The sequence below is a fragment of the Hippopotamus amphibius genome, chromosome 8 (genome assembly GCF_030028045.1).
Source record: "Hippopotamus amphibius kiboko isolate mHipAmp2 chromosome 8, mHipAmp2.hap2, whole genome shotgun sequence".
NCBI lineage: Eukaryota > Metazoa > Chordata > Mammalia > Artiodactyla > Hippopotamidae > Hippopotamus > Hippopotamus amphibius.
The window spans coordinates 41,636,586-41,654,767 of NC_080193.1; the positions used below are offsets into that span (position 1 = coordinate 41,636,586).

At 53.6% G+C, this 18,182-nt stretch overlaps 1 protein-coding gene across 2 annotated transcripts in view; it reads left to right on the plus strand.

The window, feature by feature from the left end:
* Window positions 1–17,952, plus strand: part of GYPC (glycophorin C (Gerbich blood group)) — a 43,637-nt gene extending 25,685 nt beyond the window's left edge. Inside the window, exons 1-3 of one of the 2 annotated variants that reach the window (XM_057743820.1) lie at window positions 14,580–14,697; window positions 15,018–15,068; window positions 17,279–17,952. In XM_057743820.1, the coding sequence (XP_057599803.1) occupies window positions 14,661–14,697; window positions 15,018–15,068; window positions 17,279–17,475 (285 nt within the window). In that variant the 5' untranslated portion in view covers window positions 14,580–14,660 and the 3' untranslated portion in view covers window positions 17,476–17,952. Of the gene's footprint in view, window positions 1–14,579; window positions 14,698–15,017; window positions 15,069–17,278 lie in introns of those variants that run through there. The other variant, XM_057743819.1, reaches the window with a different exon arrangement.
* The last annotated feature ends 230 nt before the right edge of the window (window positions 17,953–18,182 follow it).

Sequence of the window (18,182 nt, forward strand, 5' to 3'; positions counted from 1 at the left end):
GCTGGTCCTTAAATACACTGGGGCTTCTCCCACCCCAGGGACTTTTCACCTGCTGTTCCCGCTGTGCAGGACCCTCTTCCCCAGATATCCACGTATTCCCTCCCTCACCCCCTTCAGGTCTTAGTTGAATGCCACCTTCAGGACTTCCCTGGTGGTCCAGTGGTTAAGACTCTGCTCTTCCACTGCAGGGGGCATAGGTTCAAGCCCTGGTCAGGGAACTTAGATCCCACAAGCCATGCAGCATGACCAAAAAACAAAAACACAAAAACCAAAAAAACAAAAAGCAAAACAAAAAAAGTGCCACCTTCCCTGGCCACACTATTGAAATTTGCGACTCCCACTCACAGACCCATCATCTCTTCTGCTTTGTTTTTTGTCTTCACGCTGTCTAGTACACTCCTTAGCTTGTTTGTTTCTCCTTTTTATCATCTGTATCCTTTCCCTTGAATGTAAACTCCAGAAAGACAAGAACTTTCAGCTATTTTGTTTACTGCAGCCTCCCCAGAAGATTTTTTGTTGATTGAGCACATGAACTCTCTTAACCTTTTCTCCTTTTCTCCTACTGGTCCAGGCTTGGATCAATAAATACAGCTCTTCCCCATTCTGTGTACCTGAACTCAAACAGCTGACCATGGCTGGGAGCACACCGCCCCCCCCCCCAAACACACACAAACACACACATCCTCACAATGACCTCACACTGAGGTCCCAACCTCAGTGCCGTGATCCCAAACCTGAATTCTCTGTCCGGCAAGCCCCCACCTCTCTCTGTCCAATTCCTTCTCCTGCCTCCTATCCCTCCAAGCACCAACATTATGAGGGCAGCTCATGTCAATGGGAAAAAAAGCATCTGAAACATCAAAAGAAGGTGTAGAGGGACTTCCCTGGCAGTCCAGTGGTTAAGACTCAGTGCTTCCACTGCAGGGGGCACAGGTTCAATGCCTGGTCCGGGAACTAAGATCCCGCATGCCACGTGGTGTGGCCAAAAAAAAAAAAAAAAAAAAAAAAAAAGGTATAGAAATCTGTTTGAGGAGCTTTGCTGTAAAGGGGAGCAGAGAAAGGGAGTTGGAGGGTGACAAGATGTGAAGGGAGGCTTATCTTTTCTTAAGTTTGGAGAATAGCATCCTGTCACAGCAGGGGGGTGGGGGGGGAGGGATCCGCTAGCTGGAGACAGTTTGATGATGCAGGAGAGAGGGGGGAGGTCTCAGCGGTGAGGAGGTGGAGTCTAGTACACACACAGACCCCAGGGAGCACAGGGCAGCCGTAAACAGAGCAGGAAGAAAGCTGTGATGGGGCGGCGCAGCACTGCAGGGGCCAGTTTTCCAGGTAACCCTCCCCCTGGGCTCCTCCTGGCTCACTGCCTGCTTCGTCCTGGGTTCCAGTGCCAGCCCCACATGCCCAAGGCCCAGGGCTCAGCTCAGCTTCTCTCCTTCATTTCCGCTTGCTGGGGTCCTGTCCCAGCCCGTGGCTGTGAGCACCGTCAAGATGCTGGAGACTGCCTCCCCCCAGCTACTCCCTCAGCCCTCACCTCTCTGGGAGCTCCAGTTTCCTCTCTCCAGTGGCCTGCACTGCACCTGCACTTCAAGTCTAGCAGGCTCCCCAGGCACAACACATCATCAGCCAGCACTGATCTCCTCCCCGACCAGACCTTGACCCCAGGCCCCCCTCCTAGTGAACCGCAACTCCTTCCGCTCAGGCCCAAACTGACTCTTCTATTTTTTTTTTCTTTATTTGCACACTCCACATCTCATCCGTCAGCAAGTCCAATGTGCCCCAGAGTCCTGATATAGCCAAAATCTCCCTGTTCCTCATCACCTGTGCCACCACGGTTCTGGTCCAAGCACTTGCCTGGACCACGGCCATAGCCTCTCCCATCCTCACCCAGGGTCAGTCCTCAGCACAGCAGCCAGAGTGACAGCCCTCAAGCACACACAGTTCATACGGTTCCTGCTGGAGCCCCGCCGTGGCCTCCCATCCTTCACAGAAGCCCTTGGGGTCCAGCCTGTCGGGCCATCACCGCATCTTCTAGCACTGCCCCTCCCTGACCCTGCAGCAGCCACACAGTCCCTGGCTCACCCGGGGAACACATCACCTGGCTGGTGTCTGCTTGGGACCCTCCTCATTCAGATGTCCGCAGGGCTCACGGGCTCCCTTATTTCAGCCCGTGTTAGTCCTTTCTGGCTGATATAATGAGTACCACAGACTGGGGGCTAAAACAACAGACATAGATTTCTGACAGTTCTGGGGCCTGGGAAGTCCAAGATCAAAGCACCAGCAGATTTGATATCTGGTGGGGGCCCACCTTCTGCTTCACAGGCCACCATCTTCTCTCTGTGTCCTCATGTGACAGAAGGGCTGAGGGGTTGTCTGGGGTCTCTTTTGTAAGGGCTCTAATCCCATTCATGAAGACTCAACCCTCATGACCTAGTTACCGCCTCTTTCCAGTGACCTCCTAATTCCATCACACTGAGGGTTAGGTTTCAACATGTGAGTTGGTGGAGGAGGGTGGGCAGACAAGCATTCAGTCTAGCACAGCCCAAAAGCTGCCTCCTCTGGGTGGCCTTCCCGATCAGTCTCCCCTTGTCCCTTCTTCATGTCCTCAGGATTTATCACCCCTTGGCCTTATAGCATGGATACACATTTTTAATTCCCTGTTGTCTGCTCCCTCCCCTGGAGTGGAAGCCCCCTGAGGGTGGGTCTCTGCATTGTTCACTGTTAGACCCTCAGGCTTTAAAACAAGGAACATGATCTGGGCCCTCAGTGAACCTTCTCTGAAGGGATGATTCTGAAACAAGCTTTGGAATCAGACTGAACCCATCCCAATCCCTCCTGTCACCATTGTGTGACCTCGGGCAAGTTCCAGTTTCCTCCACTGTATGGTGATGGGCATTATAGCATCCACCTCAGTGGTTCTTGTGAGAAATCACACCAGTACAGGCACTTGTAAAGTGAGCCCCCAAATGGTGCTACTTATATCATTATGCATATCCAGAAAGGAAGGTTTCAGATGGCAAGAGACCCCAGGCAACAGAGTCACTGGAGAAGTGGGGGCTGGGGGGCAGCCCGGGCCTTGGGGTGTGAATGGGAGAGCAGACAAAGGCCACACAGACCCACCAGGGGCAGGTCCTGCTTTGATGGGGAGGGGAGTCTGGGGGAGGTGACATTCTCTTCAGATAAAGCTTCAGAGAAGCCAGATGTCCCGGGTTCCCCCAGGGAGAGGCTTATAACCCTGGCCTCTGCTCTTCCCTAAGCTGGAGAGGTCAGGTCCTTGGTCCCCACTCTGGTCCCCCCAGCCCGAAATCAGGACCTGGGAGAGCATCGCAGGCCCACTTCCTGGCCTCTGCATCTCACTGAGCGGCAGCTGCTCCTTACAGAACTGTCTTCCCCATCACACCCCGGATTCTGCCCACCATTGACATGCTTCGCCCTGGCTGGGACATAACCATCAACAACCTGAGATGCTCCCTGTCCCGCCAGTGAAGGCTGGGGACCATGCCTTAGAGAAGGACCTGCGTCAGCCCAGGCGGGGCCACTGGCAGGGCTGCGGGTCACGGGAGGCTGTGTGTGTGTGTGTGAATGTATGTGTGGGTGCGGATGTGTGTGAAAACTATATATCAGAAAGCAGTACCCCCATGACCTAACCCCCACCTGTAACCACCCAAATGCCACCATCTCAGGAAAGTATATTCCTTTCATTCCTTTTACTAAGACTTATTTTTACATATTTAACATTATTTATATTTAGAGTCCTGTTCCTTTCCGTTAAATCATACTGTAAGCATTTCCTCCTGTCACTAAGAATTCCCGCGCATCCCTTCAGTAACTGCAGAACAGTCGATCCTGTGGGTGTATCGTAATTACGGAAGCAATTTCTTGACGTGGAACATGTAGACTGTCCTCTCTTTTATTTTCCATTTTAAACCCAATGGCAATACACCGTGCCACGCATGAATTTTTGTTCCTGTTTCAGGTGATTTCTCCAGGATCAATGCCTAGAAATGGAGTGTTTGATCCAAAGGGTGACACGCTTGCTAAAGAGTGTCTGAGAGAATGAAAGTTGCCCACTTGTGAGGACCCCGCTTTGAGCGAAGCTGTGTCAACACTGTGGACAAGGGTAGTAAGTGATACTCAAACAGCCAGTGTACGCCAGGCGCTGTGCTGGGTGCTCACCGCGCGCTAGCGCACGAGGAGACTACGGAGTACCTCCATCGCATTTGACACAGCAGGAGACTGCGGTTAACCCTTCCCAAGGAGGTCAAGGTGTGGGCGGGGGGCTCAGTCGCCCTGCGGGACCGGCCCTCGTGCTGCCCCCGTCCACTCTGTGCCTGGCCGCCGTGCTCAGCTCACCGGTATGGGGGGGGGGGGGGGGGCGCCTACCTGGCAGGTGGGGCGTTCTGTGCACCCTTGGTCTTCCCCACATCTAGATGGAGCTGGGGCTGGAAAAGGCATGTCCAGAGCCTTTTGAGCTCCAGCTGGTTCTGGTGGAGCTGGGATCTGGGAAGCCAGGCAACCCTGATCGACAGTCCCTCTTCTGGCTCCTCAAAATATTGGATTGGCCCAAAAGTTCGTTGGGGTTTTTCCCTACCATCCTATGCGAAGACCTGAACGAACTTTTTGGCCAGCCCAATATCTCCGCGAATCCACTTCCTTCCTTTGCCATTTTGGCGCCCCAGACCCCTTCCTTTGGAGAAGCACTTTCCATGCTGCATCATTGGAGCCCAGGTGTGCCAGGCTGAATCAGCAGCGGCTCTTCTTCCTTCCCTGGGTCTCACCCCAGTCACTCAGTGCACACACGGGCATCTAAGGCAGCTGAGGACCCTTTCAGAATTTCCAGAGAACAAGGCTGCAGTCTCCTGACTGGGCATTGATCAGAGGGTGTGTGCAGCTACCAGACCCTGGCACAGACAGCATCCCCTGTCCCTTGGCCCAGCCAGGCGGGGGAGCCGGCAGAGGTGACAAATGCTCAGAGGGTGTCACTGTGCCAAGGCTCCAGCTACATCAGCTGGTCCTGAGCTCAGGCCGTGGCCAGGGCAGCTGTGATGGTGGCTGCTTGTTTGCATTGATGAGAGGGTACCAGGCCCCCCCATTTCTATCCACTGAAGCCTAATATCACCCCCTTGCACAGGGTGGTGTGTAACAGCGTTTGAAAGGAGCCACGCACTCTGTAAGCAGCATTTACGGTCATGAGCTCAGTGGTTCTCAAAGGGAGGCTCCCGGACCAGCAGCATCACCTGGGAATGTGTGAGAAACGAAGCATCTTGGTCCAACCCAGGCTTGCTGACTCAGAATCTGGATGGTGGGGGCAGTGACCCAGGAAGCTGGGGTGTAACAAATCCCATCCCTCAGGCACTTCCGCCACACACTCAAGTTTGAGAACCAGGGCCTGGGCTGTCAGTCTTGTTAGGCTGGGATTTTACTATCTCTGTGTTACAGATAAGGAAAGGAGGCTCCAGGATGTGGGGTAACTTGCCTGAGAAATTCTATCCTACGCTGCAGGTGTCATCCTGCCTCAAGATGGGAAGGGTGGGGACCGTGCCATTTGAGGAGACTGGTAAGACTCCTACGGGTGTTTAATTCCTTCCCTCCTTAGGGCCTTGTGTCTTGTACTCAGTGGGTGGTGTGTACATTTATCTGTTTCCTTTTTATCCATAATTTAGCAAATTCCTCCCAAATGCTTCCGGGCTCCCAGTCTCCCTTTAGCCTTGAAAGAAAAACAGAGATAGAAGGATGTTCTTTCCCCCGGGGACCCGCCATACTGAACCCTCGTTCCGTGCTAGGCTTGCCATGTATGTCTGCCCTGGGAGTTAGGCATTCTTTTCCTCCAGGGATCAGAGGTCAGAGGTCAGAGAGGCATCCCCTTGTGAGCTGCTGAAGCATGTGTAAGAGTCCAGAGGGGAGTCGAGGGGTGAGTTCTCAGCAGGCAGAGCCCCTCTCGGGAGGATGAGACAGATGGGCCCTTGGGAACGGACTGTGCCTGGGGACCTCTGAGCCCACCCAAGCCTGGGGAGCCTGGGGCTTAGACAATGGGCTGGATCTGGGTGGGGGTCAGGGACAGAGCTGCAGAACTGCCCATGAGGACAAATCCCACCCCCAAGATGCCGCCCGGCCTGGCTGGATAGAGCAAGGCCAGGGAGAGGGCCATCAGCTGGGAATGGCCAAGGCGTAAAGGGCCTTGACACCAGCTCCACACACTGATCCGGGCCTCACACAAACCCCGGAAGCTGAGCACAGCCCTGTGCACACACGGATAGGAGGGCTCCAATCCATCCCTCTCCCAGTGGGGCGTGAGGGCCTCGGAGCCTGGATCCTGACCTTAGTCGGAGCAGGGACACTGCCTCCCTCTCAGGCAGCATCCACCTCCTCTACTCCTCAGCTTCTCTTCCCTCTTAACCTTGTTCTCCTTTCAACGTGAAGATCAGCGAGCTTGATAAAGGAACTGGTGCCAATCAGAAGTTACATAGTTGGGTCTCCTCTCCCGGTGTGCTAAAGCCACCCCTGTGAGGGGGTGAGGAGAGGTGGGCTCCCTGCTCTGGACAACAGAGCCATTCCTGGGGTCGGTAAACTGAGAAGATGCAGGCTGGGGGCAGAGGCAGGAAAGGGGGTCTTCCTGCCTCTGGATCCTTGCTCAGGGAGTCCTCATATCCAGGCATTGTTGTTTGGGGGATGTGCTCAGAGGAGGGGAACTGAAAGCTGAGGATGCTGTAACTTACAACCCAGAGTATCTGCTTCCAGGCTCTTTCCTCCACTTGTATTTCCCTGCTATTATCCCTGAGCCTTTTTTTTTTTTAATAGAGCCTTATTCCAATACAATGACCAGCCTGCCTCAGTTGAGCTACAGGGTCTAAGTACTGATAAAAGGAAAGGCTACTTTGTCTCCATTCTTGGGGCCAGAGAAGAGCAAACTTGCTGAGTTCCTTTCCGTGGTCACCGCATTGTCTTAAGTCTGAGCTTCTGGCGGTGCCTGCTGAACCAGACACCCCTCCAGCCCCTCCCCGGCCTGAGCAGAGGACGGAGACCAAGCGCCAGGCTCCTCCCCAGGACCAGACACAGCCCCCGGACTGGGATCTTCTCCCCAGCCCTTCTCCCTGTCTCTTCTGATTTCCATTTTCTTAGAAATCCTGCGCTCCTCAGGAGGGAGTGGGGAGGGCGTGGGGAGGGAACAGCAGTTCCCTTTCCTCACTCTGTGCCATGAGGATATTTGCTGCCTGCTTAAACCCCAAACCCCACGCGGCCCAAGCTGACAAGGTCCCCTCTCTCAGAGGAGCATCCGCACGTGGGCAGTAGTGACTGCATTTGCCCAGCAGACCCTCGTCTCCCCAGATGCCACCCCCCACTTTAGGGCTTCTTGCTGTTGCCCGCTGCTGCCACCATCCTGGGCTGGGGATACGGTGGCTCCATTTTTTTAATTAATTAATTTATTTATTTTGGCTGCGCTAGGTCTTCGTTGCTGCACGCAGGCTTTCTCTTGTGACGAGCGGGGTCTCCTCTTTGTTGTGGTGTGCAGGCTCCTCACTGCGGTGGCTTCTCTTACGGCAAAGCACAGGCTTTAGGCAGGTGGGCTTCAGTAGTTGTGCACGGGCTTAATTGCTCCATGGCATGTGGGATCTTCCTGGACCAGGGATCGAACCCGTGTCCCCTGCCTTGGCAGGTGGATTCTTAACCACTGCACCACCAGGGAAGTCTTCCATTTTTTATACTCTGGACCCAAAAACGGAGGGAAAGCATCCTTTCCTTTTATCAATACTTAGACCCTGTAGCTCAATTGAGGCAGGCTGGTCATTGTATTGGAATAAGGCTCTATTGAAAAAAAAAAAAAACTCAGGGATAATAGCAGGGAAATATAGGTGGAAGAAAGCCTGGAAGCAGATGCTCTGGGTTGTAAGTTACAGCTTTCAGTTCCCCTCCTTTGAGCACATCCCCCAAACAACAATGCCTGGATATGAGAACTCCCTGAGCAAGGATCCAGAGGCAGGAAGACCCCTCTTTCCTGCCTCTGCCCCCAGCCTGCATCTTCTCAGTTTACCGACACCAGGAGTGGCTCTGTTGTCCAGAGCAGGGAGCCCACCTCTCCTCACCCCCTCGCAGGCCCCAGCACTCCACCCACCATTGTTTCGATGTGGCTGGTGTTTTGCAGCTTGCGAGGCTTCGGTACCCGCCAGATATCTGTCCTTGTTTTTATACAGTAGCATCAGGCACGGGGCAAAAGGGAAGGTGGGATCACGTCCAGGAGGAGGAAAGCATGGCTGGATCATTGGATGGGGTCTCAGAGCAGCATAATGACCTCGCACAGAACTTTGGCAGCCCTGGGATTGGGGAGATTGTTTATAAGGTGTCACACAGAGACCCTGAGAGCAATCATTTTGACCTTAGACTGGCAGGCACATTCTGACAAAAGTCAAATTCACATTGGCCTCGCCTGCAAGCCCAGGGAAGTAGACACAGGCTCTCTGCACAGATAGGAAGGGTGACCTGCTGGAGGCTGCAGGCAGGTAACCCCCCCACCCCCCGCCCCCACTTCATCAGTGTACAACCAGCAGCTGCCGGGAGCCCAGCCCCTGACAGGCCCACGTGGAGGTCCTCTTGCCTCACCTTCCCACCTCGAGCTTTCCCTCCATGTCCTTCTCTCACCACTGCTGCTGGCATTGCTCTCCCAGCATCCCAGCAGGCCAGCCTTGGGGACTGCCTCCTCCAGGAAGGCTTCGTGAGAATCCAGAGAACGACCCTTTCCGAAGTTACCCACAGACATCCTTGTCTCTGCTATACGATCTGCTCCTTGAAGATGGGGGTCTTGCCTCAACTGTTGACCAGGTCACTGGGATGTAGTAGGTGCTAGAGAAAGTTTGCCAAAGGAAAGAATAAACAAACAAAATCCTGAGCTGCCTCTCTGTCCTAGAAGCTAAAAGTTCTGGGGCTGAGTCCCCCCTACAGCAGCCCCAGGCACATTGTTTTAAATTAATTTTTGAGTGTAGTTGATTTACAATGTTGTGTTAGTTTCGGGTTTACAGCAACATGAACCATTTATACATATACATCTATCCACTCTTTTTTAGATTCTTTTCTCATATAGGTCATTACAGAGTATTGAAACAAGTTCCCTATGCTATACAGTAGGTCCTTATCAGTTATCTATTTTATATGTAGTAGCATGTATATGTCCATCCCAATCTCCCAGTTTACTCCTCCCCCCGTGCCCTCCTAGTGACCATGAGTTTGTTTTCTCCATCTGTGACTCCATTTCCCAGGCACGTCTTTATTACTCATTTCGACACCTGATCACACAGAGTCTAACTTTTCATGTAAATGTGTCGTGTCTCCTCAACCAAGTCCTAAACCTTCTGGGGACAGACCTCATCCTCTTCGCATCCCGTGAAGCCCGGGGCTGGGCAAATGCTAACTGCTCAGCCAACCTTGGCTGGCTTGCAAGTGAGATGGACAGTGGATAGTGAGCCATCCGTTCCTTTCCTTGGGGCGCTTACATTCTGAGACCAATCCTTCTCCAGTTGTAGCTTGAACACTACACCCTTTCAGGACAAGACAACAGCAGACCATCAAAGAAAAGTAAACATCTTTATCTTACCTTTGTCTTACCCCAAAGGAAAGTCACTAAAGGTCAATCATCAGCTGATTTGTACTTTACTTGCATCAGGCCTTTGAGGCCAAAAGCTAGAAAAGGAAGGAGAAACTCCAGTGCGAGCCAAGGAGGACTATCTATGGCCACAAAGGTTCCTGTCCTTCCCCTGAACCCAAAGTCAGACTCACGCAAAGCCATCACCCCGGAGAGCACTGGGTAAAGTGACTTTTCTGACCAGATCTGTTGGCTCCCTGAAATAGAAGGTTCTCAGCATAAGCAGCACAGAGCAAACCATCCAGCCACAGTCATAGCTGCCACTGCATTGCTGGCATTGACACCGTTGTCGTGACGCGAGTTCTGCAAGGACTTGATGACAAACCTGCGTTTCCCTTTATGATTCTGAGGCTAAAATAATCTTCCTCTTCCAAGAGTCCTCTGCCCTGTGCCTGAATTCTTCCCCTTGTGTGGACCAGGTGGGCGATGGGAAACAGGAATGGGGTGCTTTCCTCCAGGACCCCTGAGACAAGAGGAAAAACCATTAGAGGTGGGTGGGGAGGTGTGAAGACAAAGCCTTGCAGGAAAAAGAACTTCCCAGCACAGCTTCATCGGAAAGCACAAGAGAAGCAAGGCCCTTGGTGGCGATAGGTGGGTCAGCGTGTGTCCCTGGGGCCACCGCCTGACCGCTGCTCTCTGTGGACATCTGAGAAACACCACCGGCCCCCCGAGGCTGCAGCTGCTGCTGAAGTGCTGCACCGTGTGAGCTGTGCCCAAGCTGCCCGCCACAGCGGAGAAGGTCGCCTGCGTGGAGGGGCAGCACCCGGCTGCCTCCCAGGGGCTGCTGCCTTTGACCAGGGGAAGGCAGCTGACCACCCTGCAGACCTGGAAAATAGGCAGGGCTCTGGCCGCAGCCACATTGCAGCTGGCTCAGGAGCAAGGCCGTTCCCAACCGCAGCAGCTGGCGCGCTGGAGAGAGCACACATGTTAGTGCCGGGGAATTCCAGGTTACAACACAGGCTCTGCCCCTTTCGGCTGTGAGATGTTGACCACTCACTCGAGCTCCTTGGGCAGCATTTTATTATCTGCAGCTCACAAAAAGGGACAAACACTTCCCTTTTGCTGACTTGCTGTTAGGAGCATAAGCGGCAACTTCACTCAGTGCCTTCTGCCTAGTAACTCCTCCTCCCCGTTTCTCCCTCCCCCCAGGCTGAGCCCCCAGGATGTGTGTCCGCACTTCCCTATTCCCGGAACATTCTTCCCATCCCTGAAATTTCCCAAGGCCTCTAGGAGAGCATCAGCCTCCCTCCCTGATCCCTGCCCCCACCCCGCCTCCATGGGTGGTGGTCACTTCCCCACATGTGAGTTGGGGGCAGGAACAGCCCTTCCCTTCCTCTCCCTCTCTGGATCCACAGCTACGGGAAACATCTGCTGCCCCTGCGCTTGGCCTTGGCCTGCAGCTGGGTGGCCACACAGGGGGTTCAGAAGTCCAGAGGTATCAGACTTCTCAGCCTTTCTGCCACCATCACCCACATCGCCTTCGCTGGTGTGAGGCTGTGCTGTGTTCTCCATCCTTGCTTGATCTCTTAGTCGGCCACCCTTGAACCCCACACTGTAGGACCATGGGTTTCGTTTATTCCCTCTTGTCATGTTCCTGTCTAAACCACAGTCTGCAAACATCTTGGTAAATGCTGCCCTCAGTAAGAAACGCCATTCACACTGTGACTCAGATGCATGTGCTCGTGGTGCGTGTGCACAAAAGAGAACAGAGCTCCCCAAACAGCATCCCCGCTGCAGGTGATGGCCCTGGTGCTTTTTAAGCTTCTTTCTCTGTCTCCTCTCTCTCTTCCTGTTTTGGTTTCTTTATTTCTCCCTCCCTTTCTCTCTCTTTGCCTCCTTCTTTCTCTAGCTGGCTGTGACCCAGCAGTGGCTTGGGGCTTCCTGCACGACAAACACTGCCCTAAATAATTCATCCACCACAATCACACCTCCCAGGGAAACCATAAGTGACCTGAGGTCAGAGACTCACTTTTCATTTCTTGGAAGCTCTCCTGGTCCCTGCAGTGATAGGGGGAAGAGAGCCACTGAGCATCGGTGCTGTTTGACTGTCAGCCGGATGATGCTGGGAATTCACGACCAGCGCCCAGCGTCTGCCTGGACCCACAGCATCTGGGAGCTGGTCCCTTAGGTGAATGGCAGTGGGTTGCATGCACACCATAGTAATAATGAGACTCAGAATCAAAACAGTGGCTATAACTGATAAACACCTATTCTGAGCTACGTACCATATAGTAACTGTCTATATAACATACATACAATATTTATCACGTGTGTCCGTATCATTTCTAATGCTTCCCGCAAAGTGCGTTTGTTTTACACATGCAGAAACTAAAGCCATTATTAAGCATTTGGCTGAATATGCTGCTGTTAAGTCAGCCAGGCCAGGATTTGAACCCAAGGGTCATCACAGCGACGTGGACAGTTTCATCCTCTGTTTCCCAGAGGGAACTAGGCTTTCAGATAACTCTCAACAACTATTACTCCATGCCAGGCAGGCAGCCCTGCTGGGCACACAGCTGTGAGCAAGACCAATGTGGTTCTGGGACTTGTAGAGCTTTGTCTCTGGTGGAGGCATTTGCAATCTTGAGGAGAGCTAGGAAGGAAATGTGCAGGGCACTTTGGGTCTCTACAAAAAAGGGTGGAAGCCCTTCATGCTTGTCCAGTCTCAGGAATAGACCATTGTCTTTTCTGATCTCAGATATGCGCTTGGCCATAAATAACACCTTGCTTTGCCATAAACCACCCCCTCAAGCTGCTTATCAGCCCCCACTCCAGTTCCTGAGCTCAGAGTGGTCCTAATCCCAAGCTTATACTTACCCTTGAACCTCAGCAAGGGGTAGACTTTCATTCCAGGCTCGTAATCCAATAGCACACTAACCCATCACCTTCCTGGACAGCATCCAATCTCACTCCAACTAGCCTTTTGCAAATATCCCATATCATTGCTGCTGGCTGAAACAGCACGAGGGGGTTTAGCCAATGAGGATGCTCACTGCAGCATCTCCAGAGGCAAGAGATCAAAGCCCAGGTTTCAGAAGCCTAGGTGCCATGGATGGCAAGCAGTCATTTGGGGAGAAAACTGAAAACTAGAGAGAGGGGAGCAGTGTTGTAGGGGCTAAGCCCTCTGACTAAAATGCTTATACTCTTGTTTGTGTGTCAAACTCCTATTCATCCTTCAAGGGCCCATCCTGAGAAACCCTCTGTAGGAAGCCTTCTCTTACACCAGCAGTTCTCAGCCCTGAGAGCCCATCAGAATCACCTGCAGGCCTGTTACCACAGATTTCTGGGCCCCAGACCCAGTGTTTCTGGTACTGTAGGTCTGGGGTGGAGCCCAGGAATGTGCATTTCTAACAGGCTCCCAGGAAATGCTGCTGTTCCAGGGACCACACTTTGAGAACCACTGTCTCGCACCATCCCCACCTTCCCAGACATGCCCAAGCTTCCTCCTCTGTGCCCGTTCTGACCTATGTGGCACGTCCAGCCAGGCTGAAGTGTCACTATCCTGGAGTCAGTCACATGGTGCAGCTCCAGTCCCTACACACAAGCCAAGAAATTTACCCCAAGTGATCCAAGCCAAATACCTCCGGTCCTCACCCAGCTGACCCAGGCTCACCACTGGGCAGGGCCCTGCAGGGTTAGGCGTGTTGTCTTGAGGCTGCTCAGGCTCGAACAGGAGAGACCCAGGGAAACCAATTATGCTTTTCTGGAACTCAGCTTCCAAATCTGTAAAAAGGGAATGATAATAAATGCTACTGAATGGCATTGTCGCAGGGACTATTTGAGTTAAAACACGTTAAGTGCTAAGAACAGTACCGGGTGCATGGTAAGCAATTGCTAATTGTCTTGAAAAGAAGAAACAGTGGTCCTTTCTAATCCTGGCTGCATTGGACAAACTGACTTAAGAAAGGCTTGCTTTTACCTGGAAAATTGCTAACAGCAATCCTGGGTATTTGAGCTTCTACGACCATCCATGCCAAATTAGGTAAGGGGCTCTTCTTTCTTACTGAACTGTGAAGTGTTCAGTGATGGAGTACGTTCTCGAACTCTGGCCTCTGCATGCATTCATTTATTGCGTGCATTCATCCCCTTGATCGTGCATTCCATAGATATTTGAGTACCTACTATGTGCTAGATACGAAGTCCCAGGCTGCACTTGACCACCCTGGATTGCAAAGTCCAGCATTCACTTGACCTTCTCCTGTCTGCACCTCCCCCCCCCCCCCCCGCCCTGACACCGGCTCTGTCTCTTTGCTGACTTGAGGCCTTCTTTTCTCCTCTCCCCCACCTCCAGGCTCTGCACTCAGAGCCCCCAGCCTGGCTCTGCCCCTCCCGGCCTCAAGCTTGGAGCCCCCACTTCTTCCCACCAGCAGCTTCATATCAGAAAGAGGCATCTGGCAGCCCTGCTGGGGAGAATGACCTCATCACGCTATAATTAAAGTGGTTATCTGAGCGGAAATGACTATTATGAAGTAGAGCCCTTGTAATGGGAACATGGGATTTCCATGTGAGCACTATTTCCGTGCTCTAATAAATCCTCTCACACATCTTGCAGAGGAGAGCTTCCTGCTCTCCTGGACATCCTAGCCCTCTGACCAAACCACTGAGCTTCAGAAAAAAACGCATTTAGTAACTTGGACAGCACCGCAGAGTGGCCCTTGCTGCAGAAGGACGCAGAGGCCTGCGGACAGCCTCAGGGAGGGATCTCTGGACAGGAGCCCACCTGGGAGGGGCATCTTCAAGTGAGAAGAGAGACAGGGACCCCTAGAGAGTGCCGGCTAAGTCCCAGCCTCAAGCTTGTCCACTGGGTCAGCTGTGTGAGGGTGGGCACATCACTGTCTGAGCATCAGTGACCCACCTGTGACATGGGCTAATAATACCACGCAGCTGGTATACTAGATGGACAGCAACTAAAAACCAACGCCTGACACGTGTGGACACCCCACAGGTGGTCTGTTTTTACCATCATCATAAGAAAAGCTGAGGCCTGGAGAGGCAGGTGTCACTGCACTAAGCACGGAAGCAGGCAATTACCCTGATGTCGCGCCTGCCATCACGCCCCGCACAGGTGTCTGGTGAGCATCTGCAGGTGCAGGCGGGGCTTGGGTCAGGGATGCACCAGGGGTCCCTCATGCAGCTGGCTTGGTCCTGGAGATGCCGTGATGGTGTCTGACAGCCCTGGGGTGACACAGTGCTCTCTGGCAATGGTCAGCGGCCAAGGAGAGCCTGGGCCCCACTCTGTGCGCCCCCAGCCAGAGGCCTGTCCTCACGCCATGCTGTTTCCTGTGCACCTGAGCCGGTGCGCCTGCGAGCAGGGGGTGCAAGCTCGGTGGAGTTACTGCAGGGCACGGGCAGACGTCCTCTCTTACCTCAGGCTCTTCTGCTGCCTCCACAGAGTACGACCCCAGGATGGACTCGAGTAAAATGGACATCGCCGTCATTGCAGGTATGCTGTCCGGGGGCCCCGCAGGCAGCCAGGAGGGTCAGCGGGTCAGGATCCTCAGGGGAGGACCTGCCATGGCCCCGCTTTCCTTCCCTCAAGTGTGGTGTGAAGGTGGACCAGGGGACTCTGGCCCGGTGAGAAAATGTCCAACACAGTGTCCTGGTGGGCAGGGTGCCTCAGCACCCACGTCAGGGCCTGTCATGGCCCTAGATCCACAGGGAAGGGGGGCTGGAGGGAGAGCCACGTCGGCAAGGGAGAGCTGGGGTTGGGGGGCTGACCAAGGCTCCCTGACGTCCCCCCCAGCTCCCTCGAGCCTTGTCCTAGTTCTCACGCTCCTGCGTCTCCATCCTAACCCCGTCCTAGCCTGGCTTTGAACCCTGTACTGGCCCCCAGTGGTCACCGCTGTGACCCCAAACTGTTTCAGGACCAACCAAGTCTGCAAGGTACAGTTTGCGGTGTCCTTCTGAGATCCACGCTTCCCACTAGCTCATCTGTAGCTAGGGAATTTCACAGCTCAGTATGAATAGGTAGAGGGAGGCAATCACCCTGATGTCCTGCTACTCACTGGATGGCTGAACCTTCCTTTTCTTAGACAATACCATCGACATCAGGCAGACAGAAGTGTTTGCAGACAAAATTGTCCTACAAAGCTGGGACTTGCGAAGGGTTGTAGCCTCTGCATATTCTCCAAAGGCCCTTACCCCAATAAACCCACCTTCTAAGTCAAGGCAGAGGGTTTGTTCTGGGGTTTCAAAGCAAACACGTGAACTTGAACCTCCCCCCATGAGAGTGCCGCCCATCTGTTCTACCCGAACTCTTCCAGCCTCCCGCCTCACCCCATCACGCCAAGGCCCTGAGTGACCTGCTCCTTCTGACCACCCTCGAGCCACATCTCCTGACCCCTCCTGCAGACCCACTTCCCAGCAGCGCAGGGGAGCTCTGGGGTGAGGAGCACACACCACACGTCACCGGACCTGCCCCCAGCACCAGGGACAGCCCTCGCCCCCGCCCCCTCCTGGTTCCCCCAGCACCAGGGACAGCCCTCAGCCCCGCCCCCTCCTGGTTCCCCCAGCACCAGGGACAGCCCTCGGCCCCGCCCCCTCCTGGTTCCCCCAGCACCAGGGACAGCCCTCGCCCCCTCTCCCTCCCAGTCCCCAGAGGACAGCCAACTCAGCCCGGTTTTTCCGGCACTTCTCCGGTTTTACACTTTGAGTCCCATGCCCAGGAAACCCCTCAGTTGGGATTGTCCTGCTTTTAAAACTCTAACTTCTCAGATTTACAAAGTATAGCAGATATACTAAGGGATGGAGTGATTTGTTCTGCAGGGGAAGAAGAGCAGGGCAAAGGAGTCTTCTTAGAGGAGGTGGTAGAGGCTGGATTCTGAAAGCAGCATCCAAGTTTACCAGCAAGACAAGGGGAGGGGAAAATAATTTCAGCAGAGAGAACATATGCAAAGACATGGAAAAAATGGTCAAATAAGTGTTTGGAGAATTACACATTGGCTAGATGGACTCCAGTAAGAAGAGTCTGAAAATGATTGCAAGTTCCAAATACTAGTGTTACAAAGGTTTAGAGAGCGTCATTCATCCAAAGATTGAAGAACTTCGATTAAACATGAATGCTTCTTGGGAGGGTGGGACATCACATTGTTAACCGTGGTGATTTCTGAGCCAAAGGATGAAGGACCTGTTAGTGTCCATTTACATTTCTCTGTATTTGCCAGGTTTTAAAAAATGATGGTGTCTTTATAAAATAATTTCTCCACCCTTTTAATATCTATATATAAAATACCCAATTCTTTGGAAGGAAACATCTCAGAAAAAAAAAAAAAACCCAAAACGTCCTTTGAACCTCTCAGTTTTAGGCAAACCCACGCGTTGCTTTCAGTGGGGGATCCACGTGGGTCTGCCGTCCTCGATGGACTAGGAGCGCCTTGGAGTGGGGTCAGTTCTGGGATAACATTCCAGCCTCAGTCTGAGGATGCTGAGTGCGGGGAGAGAGGAGATCAGGGGTAGCTTAGATGGGCCTAGGTGAGCGAGGGGCAAGGGCACTGGGCAGCGAAAGAGTAGGGCAAGAAGGAGCCAGCCTGGCTGGGCTTGGTGTTTGTCCAGCAACGTGTCTGTCCTGGCACCATCCTGTGGGTCCTGCCTGCCCCCTCCCCCACTCAGTCTGGCCCCTCCCCCACACAAAGCCGTGTGCTTCCACACCTGCAGGTGTGATCGCAGCCGTGGCCTTCGTACTGGTCTGCCTCCTCCTCCTCATTCTGCACTACATGTACCGGCACAAGGGCACGTACCACACCAACGAAGCCAAGGGCACGGAGTTTGCAGAGAGCGCTGACGCTGCCCTGCAGGATGACCCATCCCTCCACGACAACGGTGACAGCAGCAGAAAGGAGTACTTTATCTGAAGGACTTTACCAGGACTCACCTCCCCCCAGCGCCTCCCCATCCAGGAGAGAAAGCCCCACCACCCACGCCACCACCTGCAGCACCAGGCAGCCGACGAGCACCCCTCGCGCCCCAAGATACGCACCTTGCCTGGGACACTGGGTGCTGACCCGAGTGGGATGGGGAGCAAAGGGGGCATCCAGCCAAGGAGGCCTCTCCCAGGACCCAGGGATGCTCTGGCAGAGGGAGGAGGTCTGGGTCCTCCTGAGCAGTGCAGGTTGCCACCTGTGTGGAGTGAAAGTCCTCTCTGGGTGTGAGTGGGGTGGTGGGCCTGGGGGCTGGGGAGCAAGGAGTGAGTCATCGACACACTGACTGCAAATAAAAGCATCAAATGTCAGCCCTTGACATTTGGGGGGAACAGCAGGTGCCGGAGCTCAAAGGCACCTTTGTCTCTCATGGATGCAGCTCTGAATAATTGGAAATAAATCTGAAATGTAACAGAGCATTCAGAGTCAAATGACATGCCTGTGATTGTCTAGGGAAAGATAAACGCTGCCCAGGGCTTCCTTGTTATTACCCATGCAATTTTGTGTTCTCTGATCAACCCCGCGAGCTGATGCTGGGATGGCCGCTTCCAGTTCCACTGGGCAGTTGTCAGAGAACGCAGTCCATACAGATGGTTCCTGGGCCCCACCAGGGAGGGAGGAAAGGACCAGTGACCAGCGTG